Source organism: Corticium candelabrum, chromosome 1, assembly GCF_963422355.1.
Source record: "Corticium candelabrum chromosome 1, ooCorCand1.1, whole genome shotgun sequence".
In the NCBI taxonomy this organism is placed as follows: domain Eukaryota; kingdom Metazoa; phylum Porifera; class Homoscleromorpha; order Homosclerophorida; family Plakinidae; genus Corticium; species Corticium candelabrum.
Window position 1 is genome coordinate 2,712,318 of NC_085085.1, and position 12,500 is coordinate 2,724,817.

At 42.2% G+C, this 12,500-nt stretch overlaps 2 protein-coding genes across 2 annotated transcripts in view; both read right to left on the reverse strand.

Annotated features, from left to right (window-relative positions):
* The window catches only part of LOC134196975 (shootin-1-like), a 6,893-nt gene extending 6,704 nt beyond the window's left edge, over positions 1-189 (reverse strand). Inside the window, exon 1 of the mRNA XM_062666203.1 lies at positions 22-189. Within this exon, the coding sequence (XP_062522187.1) occupies positions 22-189 (168 nt within the window). The remainder of the gene's footprint in view (positions 1-21) is intronic.
* Positions 190-8,855: 8,666 nt separating this feature from the next.
* On the reverse strand, positions 8,856-10,302 carry LOC134186548 (collagen alpha-1(XII) chain-like). The gene is made up of 2 exons (XM_062654540.1): positions 9,904-10,302; positions 8,856-9,801 (listed from the first exon to the last, which is right to left on the reverse strand). Exons 1-2 carry the CDS (start codon positions 10,250-10,252, stop codon positions 9,002-9,004), a joined length of 1,149 nt encoding a protein of 382 aa, XP_062510524.1. The 5' UTR covers positions 10,253-10,302; the 3' UTR covers positions 8,856-9,001.
* Positions 10,303-12,500: the final 2,198 nt, after the last annotated feature.

The window sequence follows — 12,500 nt, forward strand, 5'->3', positions numbered from 1 at the left end:
GTCGTCGTATAACACTACAACCCTTTCAACATACCCAAGTATGTGAGTTCTGGCTACGCGCTCTTCACCCAACATTGGGGTCACAACTTCAAGCTCTCCAGACGAAAAAAATCTCATTTCGTCAACAGAAGGAAGCAGCAACGTCACTTCTGCTGTCACTCCTGCCAGTTTGACACGAAAATCACCCATTGCCAAAGAGTTGACACGAGCGCATGCACCATATCTTTAGTATCTTTTCTTTATTCGAACCTATTCCGTCTGCACCTACCCTTCTAGATAACTCTTCCAGAAGAGGTGGAACACTCTTCCAGAAGAGGCAGAAGAGAATAAAGAAACGCGCCCCTCCTCTCCTGGAAGAGGCGGAAGAGTCTTCCGACACCTCTAACCACGCTTCCGACACTTTTGACCACTATTCTGACACCTCCTCCGAAAATAAAGAAATTAAGCAGAATCTCTTCTGTCTCTTCAGAAGAGGCAGAAGAGAATAAAGAAACGCGCCCATGGTCGCTTTCGAGAACGTCATAGTGACATCCAGATCCGGTTTCATAGATTGATGAAATAATTCGATTAACCAAGCATGTAGGTTGAGGTACGCGACATCGCTTCACGCACTTGCTTGTTTTGCGCGAAGTACGTAGTTGGCATCATCGTTCGCTTCTAGTACGTATTTAGACAGCTCAGCCATTTAATTAATATTCTGCAGTGTCACGACTTCTTTTCAGCTTTCAGTTTCGCCAACAGCACACGGCCGCTGAATCTAGATCTGCATCGCGGTAGTTTGAGAAAATGAACTCAATGTACGCGGTTAGTGTAAATAATATTATGTAGCAATCAGAGCCCGCGCATTGAAACAAGTCGTACGTAGTACACAACACATGCAACTACGAATCAACTCTAAAATTCCTAAACATGGTAGGTTCACTGCACTGCTGTTTCCTCACACCTAGAAGTTTCCAGTTCATCGTGAGGAGAGCCAATAGCGTACAAAGCGCTGTTTGCTGAGTCGAAAGTACCGTCAGATAGACTGCCTTAGTAGTCTACACACCAATCTGATTAGGATGTGGACTCTGTTCCACTGCTTTTATGAACCGTTGAGTGAAACAGGGCCGGCAGTTCTCACCCCATTTCCCCCACAGACTATAGATGTCAAAGTAAACGCGCAAGAGTGGTGAACACTGCTACGTCGGTTTCAATTCGTGCAAACCTGCAGATGAGTAGCCTAGCTTCGGACGCAGTGTGAATTGCAGGCCCGGATGTGATGCCATCACCACTACGTCTGGTATGGTACCGCCTTTCTGGGCGGGAGTAAGTATGTAATCAAATTCTTCAGCGCTTGTGATACTAATGTTATTACCTAGAAACTGAGCTTTCGATTGGACTTTGACGTTGTTCTAGCCTCTGCACTTGTTGATATTGCGAATTTTTGGCCGCTATCAAGCGTTAGCAAGAGATTGCAGCTACTTTAGAGAGCGTAGCGGTGAAATGAAAGATCAGAAATGGCACTTGCAGTGCACCATACGCCTTTGAACGCGTACACAAATTTCAGTTGAAGCTGCAATACGTCAAATGCCTCTATTGCAATGCATTGTACTGCTGCCTACGTACGGCAAATTAATTAGCGAAGATCTCACGCGACAGTCGTTTCCTGTAATCTACTACACCGACAAAGTATACTTGTAACTGACACTAATCATGTTCCTAGGGACATGATTAACGGTGACCGCAGAGGGCGGTACCATACTAGACGTAGGGGTGATGACAGCGCATCCGGGGCCGCAATCTACACTTCGTCTGGGGCGAGGCTAACAGATGAGTTCAGTAGAAAGAAACGTTGTTGGAAAGAGTAGGTTTAGCGGACCAGTCCCATGTAGGCCATTCCTGGGCTCATTATTCATCAGCACTTTGTCCATCAACAGATTAACTGGCTTTCGTGTCTAAGCGCTCTCCGGCCTCGGGCGATTATTTTTTGGACGACGTTTGGGAACCTAGCCGCTGAAAGCGAATGCGCTTTGGTGTACGAGGCTACCGGCGCGCCAATTGATTCTTGGTAGTGAATGGACATGTTGCAACCGCGTTTTTGACATAAATGAACTGCTGTCTTTTTGCGTATCTTTCGAGCAGTGACCTGCACCGTTTATTGAAAGGGGGCCTCAGTTTTGAGTGTCGTCCGCTGAACGTTGCTCTCTCGGCACAAATCGACTTCGAATAAATTGGAAGGAAAGTAAAGTGATTTTAATTACTATTCTCTGCGGTTACCTAAAAATTTAGCAGTTTTCTTGAAATATTTTTGGGTGCGCGCATCTGCTACGCACATTATTAATAACTGGATTGAATTGTGCGTCAATATTTACATTGTGGCGTGCACTGCATACATCAAATTGTGTACTATTTATTGCAAGTTTATTTCCTGTGTCCAATAAAGTAATATGCAATTAATTAATTACCAATACAATTAGAACAGTGCAAAGTACTCGGGCAATTTAATTCTATTTCACAACTACTCCTACAAAAGATTTATTAACAGATAAACACTACAATTAAATGATAGCATACCATATGTATTTACACAATATTTATTAGTTAAGCATTCTCTAGTTGGTATAAACACGTACATGAAATAATCTATAGACACTTCAATACTCATTACAAATCAGATCATTTAATGTAAATCATATAATAATTACTAATGCATAGAATCATTGTAGATGGATGACGACGACATATTCATAACTCTGCTGGTTGTCGCACAGCTACAGTATTATTGAGGTAATGTATGTTTAGAGCTATAATTGTTTGTAATTAAAGTATGTTAATTAATTTAAGTTTAGTTACTTCAGTTGATGGTATCAGTCATTACGTTGTTGACACTTATAGGTATATGTTGTATATGCATTTTGCCAACTGGTATTGTATTGCAAATTATATAATTATTATGGCATTGTTACATGGTTGGTGACGTGAATGACAGTTATATAATTAGTATACTGGTGTGTGTGTGTGTGTGTGTGTGTGTGTGTGTGTGTGTGTGTGTGTGTGTGTGTGTGTGTGTGTGTGTGTGTGTGTGTGTGTGTTTGAACAGCAAATATTTGTATATCACTAACTAACACATGTACAATCCAAGAGAGATGACATCTGTCTTTGTGATGATTTAAGTATGTGTCCTTACGATTTTGTTTTTGCTTGTTTTGGTTTTTGTTTGTTGGGGTGAAAAGTTTAAACCACTGTATATGTACATTGCTTCTGTACTCTTGTAAAGAACATTCTCTTTTTACGAGTTTCCAGATCATTCAAACTTTAGTACACTTTTGAGCTAGTTAGTAACTTGATTCCGTATTCCAAAACTTAATAGTCGGTACTGGCAAAGGCAACAAGTAGGCAACTCAAGAGAATCACTTGGACAAGGCAAAACTGTGAACGTAGCAGTAAGGCTTTAATGGAGGGATGTTGCTAGTATCGTGGAACAGCATGTGCAGTATGATCAAGTCAGTTCTCTCATTACTATAACAATGGAACTAGAAATGGTTGCCAATTCTTGGGCAACATTTCTGCTATATGTTGCTGAGAAAAGTCACCAAGATTTCTATTATACTGCAAATAATTAATAATTGACCCTTTTATAGAACCAAGATCAATTAGTCTGGGAATCAACAAAATCATTCTCTTGAACGCATGGCTAGCACAAGCCCTGCTTTAAATTCTGTTGTCCGTGCTATTGTCTATAGTCTGTTTGCCTGTCTGTCTGTCTTTCTGTCTGCCTGTCTGTTTATCTGTTTGTCTGTCTGTCTGTCTGTCTGTCAGGACATTATGAAGAGGGGTAGCAAGGAAAATGGTCTTGTTACCTCGACAAGAGAAGAACAGAAATAAAAAATATTCAGATGAGCTTGTTTCAGGAGGATATGTATCAAGATGTGTTTCTCTTGTGATAGAACATTTGGGGGGGGGGCACAAAGGCAGAGAATTTTTTGCAGCATTTGTCACAACAGTCAGTAAATCCAGAAGCCAATTTTAATGCTTCCATGCTTATGTCGTATTGGAGGAAAAGATTTTCTACAATTCTGCAATGATGCAATGCTGAAGTTATCCTCAGAAAACTTTCAAAACTGTCACCTAATCATAGTGATTTAGATAGATCATTTTATTTGACATTCAAGGCCAAGTCCATTAGTTAATCAATGACTTTGTTGTTTGCAAGGACTGATTTGCTTTTACAAATTCCTAGCAAATGTACAAGTAGAGTCTATATGAGAATAAAGTATCTGTCTGTCTGTCTGTCGGTCGGTCGGTCTGCCTGTCTGTCACGAGGGCATGTGTTTTAGATCATGTACATGATATATTGTATGGCAAGTGTGCCATAACTTACTTCCAGTTATCATTACACTCTTCCTTTCTGATACAGCGTATGCGCGTCTCGTGACCATTATTAGTGTGTACTGTGCGGTAGCCTCGAATTTCCAGACCAGAGAGCGCGCGAAGCGCGCGAACTCGAGTCTGGACCAAGTCGATACTAAAATGATTTCGGAAGTATTTATCAACAACGATGATAAATGGTGTCTAACAGCGTAGGATCGTTTTACCTAGATCAACATATCATTTGTAAATGCCATGAGATCTCACGAAGAAAGAAGAGACGTCTGCCGTGTTTGCGGCGATATGTGGGTAGACGGCATGAAACGAGGACTCTTTGATTCTTCGGCAGACCGCTAGCTAGTCTAACCGCTCGACTAGCGAGACTACCGCTCGACCGGTTGTCAAAGGTGATGGTCTGGCGACGCTGCTGTGCATGTCACCTGTCACTGCAATCTTGAAAATATCGAAGAAATGAAGCTGAAACTAAAACTAAGATGTGTGCGTGCAGAGTCTAATCATTGTTCTGGCATGCAGAGTTTAATAATTGTTCTGGTGTGCACTTAGCCGCCCACGAGTATTTCACACACGCGCAATCAGTTATTGCTAAGCCAATCAGAACTTACAACCGAGATTCGGGTTGTAGAAGCTGATTGGCTTAGAAGACTATTTCCGAAATCATTTTAGTATTGACTTGGTCCAGACTAGAGTTCGCGCGCTTCGCGCGCTCTCTGGTCTGGAAGTTCGAGGCTAACTGTGTGGCTTAACCTTTTATCAGCACTTTGCATTGCCTCAGGTGATTACTCTGCCCCTCATACTTGTATAAAAGTTATGTAGCACACTAGTCATACGCAATAACCGGAAAATTGTTGGTGCATCTTGGCCTCTTTGGCTGTCAGGGTTTCTATGCCTGTGATGTATTGAGCAGCTTGGCAATTTTGTCTAGCTGTTCGTTTATTCAGTTGTTTGTTTGTTTCTTTGTTTCTTGATTTCTTTTTGATTTGATGTTGTTTGTACAGGTGATAAACTGAAACAAGAAAATGACCGACTACAAGCGGCTAAAGGCCCCACAGATATTCTGGCTCCACCGCCGGCGAGTGCGATTCCTCATCCTCCTCCACCCCACCCCCCCACCTGGTCCACCACCACCACCATTGCCAACGTTTAGGCCAATTAGGTAAGAAGTTTAATTGATGGTTTATATATTTTTTAGGTTTAGTGAATCTTTGCTCTGATGGTTGACTTGGATTCTTACTGTTTATTTGTTTCTTATTTTATTTAGTTATTTAATTATTTATACTTTGTTTGTTTGTCTAACTCGGAATGTCTGTGAGTGTCTGTCTGTTTGTCTGTGTTTCTATCTGTCTCTCTGTCTGTCTGTCTCTCAAAAGTTCTGTTTGTTTGTCTGTCTCTCTGTCTGTCTGTCTGTCTGTCTGTTTGTCTTTCGGTCAGTGTTTGTCTGTCTGTCTGTCTATCAGTCAGCCATCTGTCTCTCTGCCTGTCTGTCTGTCTGTCTGTCTGTCAGTCTCTGTCTGTTCGTCTGTCTCTGTCTGTCTGTCTGTCTGTCTGTCTGTCTGTCTGTTTGTCTGTCTGTCTGTCTCTGTATGTCTTTCTGTCTGTCTGTCTGTCAGCCAGGCTGCTTGTCAATCTGTTTGTCTGTCAGTCTGTCTTTTTACCAGTCAGTCAGTCTATATGTCCATCTGTCTGTCCATCTGCTAGTTTATTAGTTTGTCTATCTGTCTATTTATCTGTGCTTGTTACTGTATTTATACTTTTTATTTGTTTCTTTATTGTTTGTATATTTATTTGGCTATTTGATTATTTCGTTTAATTTATTTGTCTGGGTTTATCTGTTTATTTATATTTGTCCATTATTTGTATATATGTTATTCATACTGTTTTTGTATATTTGTTTGTTTGTTTGTCTGTTTCATTTATTTGTGTCTTATGTGTTTTCTTGGTAATGAGATTGTGCAGAAGAACAAAAAGAAGAAGAAAACTGCAGAAGCACCTAAAGATCCTCGTGTCGACGCAATGGCTGAGATAATGGCAAGAATCAAGTCAGGCCAAGTTCTACTCAAACACTCAGACTCTCAAAAGGTTGTTTATTTATTTTTTGTTTATTTGTCTATTTGTTTGTTTAATTATTTGTCTATTGTTTGTTTGTTTATTGTTTGTTTATATGTTTATTTGTTTGTTTATTTATTGTGTGTGCATGTGTATTTGCATGTCTGTGTGCACATGTGTGTGCATGTGTGTGTGCAGGTGTGTGTGTGTGTGTGTGTGTGTGTGTGTGTGTGTGTGTGTGTGTGTGTGTGTGTGTGTGTCTGTGTGTGTGTGTGTGCATGTGTGTATGTGTGTCGGTTACTGCTAATCTTATACATGAATATCTTTTCTCAGAAGCCTGGCGAAGCAGAAAAGAGTGCCATGCATCACTTGGCAACCACATTGGTAAGAATCACTGTACAAAGGTAGCTGTATGAGCTTGTGATGTTTATGAGATTAATTTTAGAAATTGCGCAAGTCGTCGGGTGGGGCAACGAGGAGACTATCAGAAAAGGGTGCAAGTTCTGTGACAGACGAGTTAGCTATGAAACTGAAACGACGGCAACAGAGAGCTGGGGAAGGTCAGAACTAGTATGATGTTGTACACGTCTGCTCACTCATTTGTTGTCAATCTCTTCGTTCGATTGTCTGTCTTTTTGTTTGTACATTTATTTGTTTGCCTGTCTGTCTGTCTGTCTGTCTGTCTGTTTGTCTGTCTGTCTGTTTTTTTGCAGGGTTGTCCAAAGCATACAAAAGGCACTGCGCTTGGCCATGCCTTGGCCTCCACTTGGTACAGGTCTGCCATGCTTTGCTGCATGAGTAGGCCATGATTAGCTATGAAGACAATGGACTTGTCCTTGTATTTTGAAAAGTGGGAAGTTGTTTGAGGCTAACAAATAGTTCTTGGGATGCTTGGTTTGAAGATAAAACCAATTAGGACAAAGGCTGCCATATGGTATGAACATACAAGTACTCAAAGATGAACAGTGGTTGTCAGCACCGCTCACTATTTAGGTCAGTATCTGTTGGTAACAAACTGAGTTCTGTAGATATCTGGCCCTTCCTATATTATGTACTAGGTTCACATCTTGAAGTCTGGAAATTTTCCACGGGTATAAGGGTAAGTATATCTATCATGTGGTCAAGCACAGTGAACTAAGAATAAACCATTTTGTTCCTTTTGTGCCTGAGCATTGCATGACAACAGTTTGGGGCATCTCAGTGTAAGTAAACCTGCATCAAAGCTTTTGGGGGTGCGACCTCATAAAAATTGGAATGAGCGTGACCCAGAAATTAAGGGTGGACGTGGTTATAACAATTTCTGCCACGCCTTACAAAAATCTAGGGACGCCCCTGCATTGTCTGTTGATCTGTCTATCTGTTCGTCTGCCTGTGTATCTGTCTGTCTCTCTGTGTGTTGTTGTCTCTTCGCCGTTTGTCTGTTTCTCTGTCTGTGTCTTTGTCTTTCTTTCTGTCTTTCTGTCTGTTAGTCTGTCTGTCTGTCTGTCTGTCTGTCTTTCTGTCTGCCTCTCCATTTGTCTGTTTATATGTCTGTGTGCTTGCTTGCCTTCCTGTCATCCTCACTCCATTTACTCATATTCCATTTCCCATTTAAAACTAATTTACAGTCTTTATATCACTCAGATCAAACCGACAACAGTACAGAAGAGGACATTTTCGTCACTCCTTCAGCATCTCCAGTTCCACGCGATCCTTTCCTCTCGTATTCTCGAAGTCCGTCACCTCTGCGTCTCAACAACGAGGACCCCACTACTCAAGACCAGAAGGATAGTCCTCATTCATTTTCGCCTGGCACCTTCCCCGTACGTTTCACCACCGACAATCCTACTTCTCAAGGATCTCAGGATGATGAGACACTGTATGAGGAATTCAACGTTACTGCAGTCAAACAAACAGCCAGTGAGGTCGACAATGTCTACTACGACACAACAGTCGATTTGGTGGAGAAGGGTCGTCCTACAGATGGCAGTGATGTGAAGACAGAAGCAATTGAGGAGCAAATCTATTCGGTTCCTGATGATCCTGAGCAGAGTGATGTGGCTCACGACCCCACGAGTGGAGACTGAGATGTTCGGGTGGGGCTGGTTTGGTTGGGTGATTGATTGACGGTTGTCATGTGAGGTTATTCTCATGGCAATTTTGGATTGAATGAGCAATTTCGGACATAAACTCTGCTTGGATGAATTTGATTGAATTGAATCTGTAGTGATATGTGTAGTTGCTGTTGGTATGAGCTGGTGCAGTATTGATGAAGCAAAGTCAAGATTGTGTGCCAGTGCTTGTGATTGGTGTGTGTGTGTGTGTGTGTGTGTGTGTGTGTGTGTGTGTGTGTGTGTGTGTGCAAGCGCGTTGCCAGTCCTTCCCTCTTTTTACTTCCGAACGGTGGCGACAGTAAAACGGGGAGGATCGGCTATGCGAGAATACACAATGGATCCGCGCACCGGTTGATTTTTATAACTTGAATCTTGTTTGATTACAACACCCACAGCAACAAATTGCGACTTTCAAACCAAGAACGACACACAACATCAAATGACTGTAGCTACCAACAGCTACTAGTACGTATAGTTAGTCATTGTTCACTGCTCGATCATTTCTTGAGAACAGATTCAAGACAGTTTTTGTTTGAGTAAGCAGTTACACTTTCAATGACCTGAACTGCATTCGTAAACTCAGTTGACGTTGAGTAGACTAGGTAAGGCAGGATGTTGTTTAGTCTGGTCTTGGAGCTAAGGTGCACGAGATCTTTCAGGCCACTATTCGATATCCCGCTGCCGATGCCAAAAGCGTAAACGTCCACCTTCTTATTGTTGTGCAAGTTTGCTCCCGCGGCTCGGACGTTTGCCCCAACGAAACCCTTACCGTCAGTTAGTATAATGAGCCTTCTCTCACTGCATTCTCTCATACCCCTGCTCGAAGTAAAAATGTAGTTATTGACGTAGTTTAGAGCCGTCACCATTTCAGTGTTTCCACCTAAGTATCTCGCTCTGTTGATGCTTCTTACCATGCTATCGGTGTTGCTATGGTAATTTTTAGAGTAGGCGAAGTCAAAGGTTGTAGAACGTTGAGACCCAAACGTCACCAGAGCCAAGTTAACACGTGGACCACTATCACACGTGAAGTCATTGCAAGTGTATCTGATCAGTGAGGCCACGTCGGTGCGGGCTTTGTAAAAGTTGGTGCTCGTAATGCTGCCAGAAGAATCGATGAGAATGGCGAGGTCGATGGCACTTTGGCACCCGACGTGTCGTTTTTCTCTTCTAGGTGACGACATCGCGTCTTCTGTCGCAGCTGCTGGAGGTTGCTCGTGTGGAGTTTTGGAAGAAGGTGAGCCGAAACTGCCAAAGATGCGCCCTAGGCGAATGGCCTTGTCTGGTAGAGTAGGTGGACCTGCAATGTTAGAATACGTTACGTTTAGAGGTGTACACGTATAAGAAAGAATATTTAATAAATAAATAACAACAAAACAGTTACTTTACTAAATTAACCTACATCGGTACTGTTGTTCTGCATCGATGCGCACGCCTGAACGACATTCGGAAGGAACAGAGAAAAGATTAGTTCGTCTTTCGTACTTCAGCAATTGTTCTCCGGGGCAATGAATAGCGGCGGTGCTATTGACCGAGCTGTTGACATCGATCAGAGTGTATTCCCAGTCTCCCAACTGAACTTGTGATGGACACGTAACACCAAACATAGACATGCACAAGGATTCCAGTTCGTATGGCGGGTCGTTCTCGCAGAGGTGTCTCGTAAGTCCGATGTTTGTATTTGCAGCATAGCTTGAACTAGACAGTATGAACACGAGTGAGAGCAATAATTGTACACGCGGTGTCTTCATCCTCGTCTACAGAAGATAGTCAAAGACTCGAAACCAATATATGAATGTCTCGTTGAGTTGCAATTCTTTTTATATACAGATGACTTCCAGCAGCTAGAGGCAGCCCGTAATTATGACACTAGACAAACACTGGAGATGTTATTGGTGTTTTACACGATCACTATCTTACTGTACGGATTACAGCGAAATGCTAGTGTAAGTCCATCCCATCCAAGTTGTGAGACATTAACGAAATCTATTCATGGAACTTCCTTCTAGTCTAGTAATGAGATGAAGCATGTCAAACTTCGTGGATGTTTTCTATTGATGACTACTTTTACAACAACCATCAGAAAGCATCTGTACAATGGCTACATGTTTTGCACCCTCTTGCAACAGTAATTAATTATATACAGGGGAGTCTTTTCTTGTCCTATTGTTCGTTTGTCTTGACAACAAGTTAGCATCTTCTCACGAAGTGTCGCTGTAATCACAACAATCTAGGAGCTAACGTTTCTGAGTATCCAATTAGCGAACAGATACAGAAACAAATGGAAGCGTAATTATAGTAACTAGAATTTACACTACATGCACTTTCTGAGTGTGAAAAACAGCTATACTAAGCACACAAGTGGTTCTAGTCACAAACGTCTCATGTATTAGTGTATGACCTAATTGGTAAATTTTCTTATTGTTTTCACTAACTATTACATTAATATTTCAAAATATCACCAAGCATTTGTGCACAGGCTGTCTCTTCGCTTTTATTCAACGCTATAGCAGCCCCTCCTCTTCCGTTTGCTGATATTAGCGCCATCACATGACACTAATTACCTACTGTGCGCACGTGTAACTACAGTCAATTACCTATTATTCAAACTGTAGCCACACCATACATGCGAAAATTACAATACATACACAGTCAAAAAGCCTGTTGTCTGGAGAGCTATTACACATACAGAATATTATATAACAGTTTGAATAGTTGTTCTAGACTGCATTCTTTAACCAAAACATACGGGTACATAGCCATAGCAACAGAGAACTTGCCGTTACTATGAGCATAGCTCAAATTCTCCCCAACGGCTAACGGCCAAACCTGGAGAAAAGTTACTGAAAGTCTCATTGCAAAGATCTCGCGAAAAACAAAACGTTTAGATACCCAAATGACATACCTACTGCGTGGCGCGTCATTGTCTTCACAAACGGAATATCTCACTCGTTCTCCATCGCATCGGCCTCAAATGATGCGTCCGAAGCAATAAACACGTAAGGAACGTCTGAATACGTTGTTTTTGGCTCCAAAGTATTGGCAAATCACCCCGAAGAACAAAGTACGGCCAGAGCACATGCAGCGTGTAGGCAAAAATTGTGACGAAGCCGCATGCGCCGCTATAATTTTGCCCGTATGTAGAGCACGCCTATAAGGTGTGTCTAACAGCTAGATTGGCTACCGAAGCACAGGCTAAAGTTAGCCTCGCAAGCCAGGCTCTTCTCTTTTTACCGAAATTGCTCCAGCGCGAGAAGAGCCTGGTCGCTTTCGAAAACGTCATAGTGACGTGGGACCCCGGATACGGTTTCATAGATTGATAAAGACAACTCGATTAGCTAAGCATGTAGGTTGAGTTACGCGACATCGCTGCACGCACTTGCTTGTTTTGCGCGAAGTACGTAGTTGACATCATCGTTCGCTTCTAGTACGTATTTAGACAGCTCAGCCATTTAACTAATATTCTGCGGTGTCACGACTTCTTTTCAGCATTCAGTTTCGCCAACAGCACACGGCCGCCGAATCTAGATCTGCAGCGCGGTAGTTTGGGAAATGATCTCAATGTACGCGGTTAGTGTAAATATGTAGCAATCAGAATCCGTGCATTGAAACAAGTCGTACGTAGTACACAACACATGCAACTACGAATCAACTCTACACTTCCTGAACAGGGTGGGTCCACTGCACTGCTGTTTTCTCACACCTAGAAGTTTCCAGTTTACCGTGAGGAGAACCAATATCGTACAAAAGAGCTTCTTGCTGAGTCGAAAGTGCCGTCAGATAGACTGCGTTAGCGTGTAAACAAAAAATCTGATTAGGATGTGGACTCCGTTCCACTGCTTTGATTAACCGTTGAGTTAGACAGGGCCGGCAGTTCTCACACCATTTCTTCACAGACTATAGATGTTAGAGTAAACGCGCAAGAGTGGTGAACACTGCTACATCGGTTTCAATTCGTGCAAACCGGCAGATGAGTTCAGTAGAAAGAAACGTTGCTGG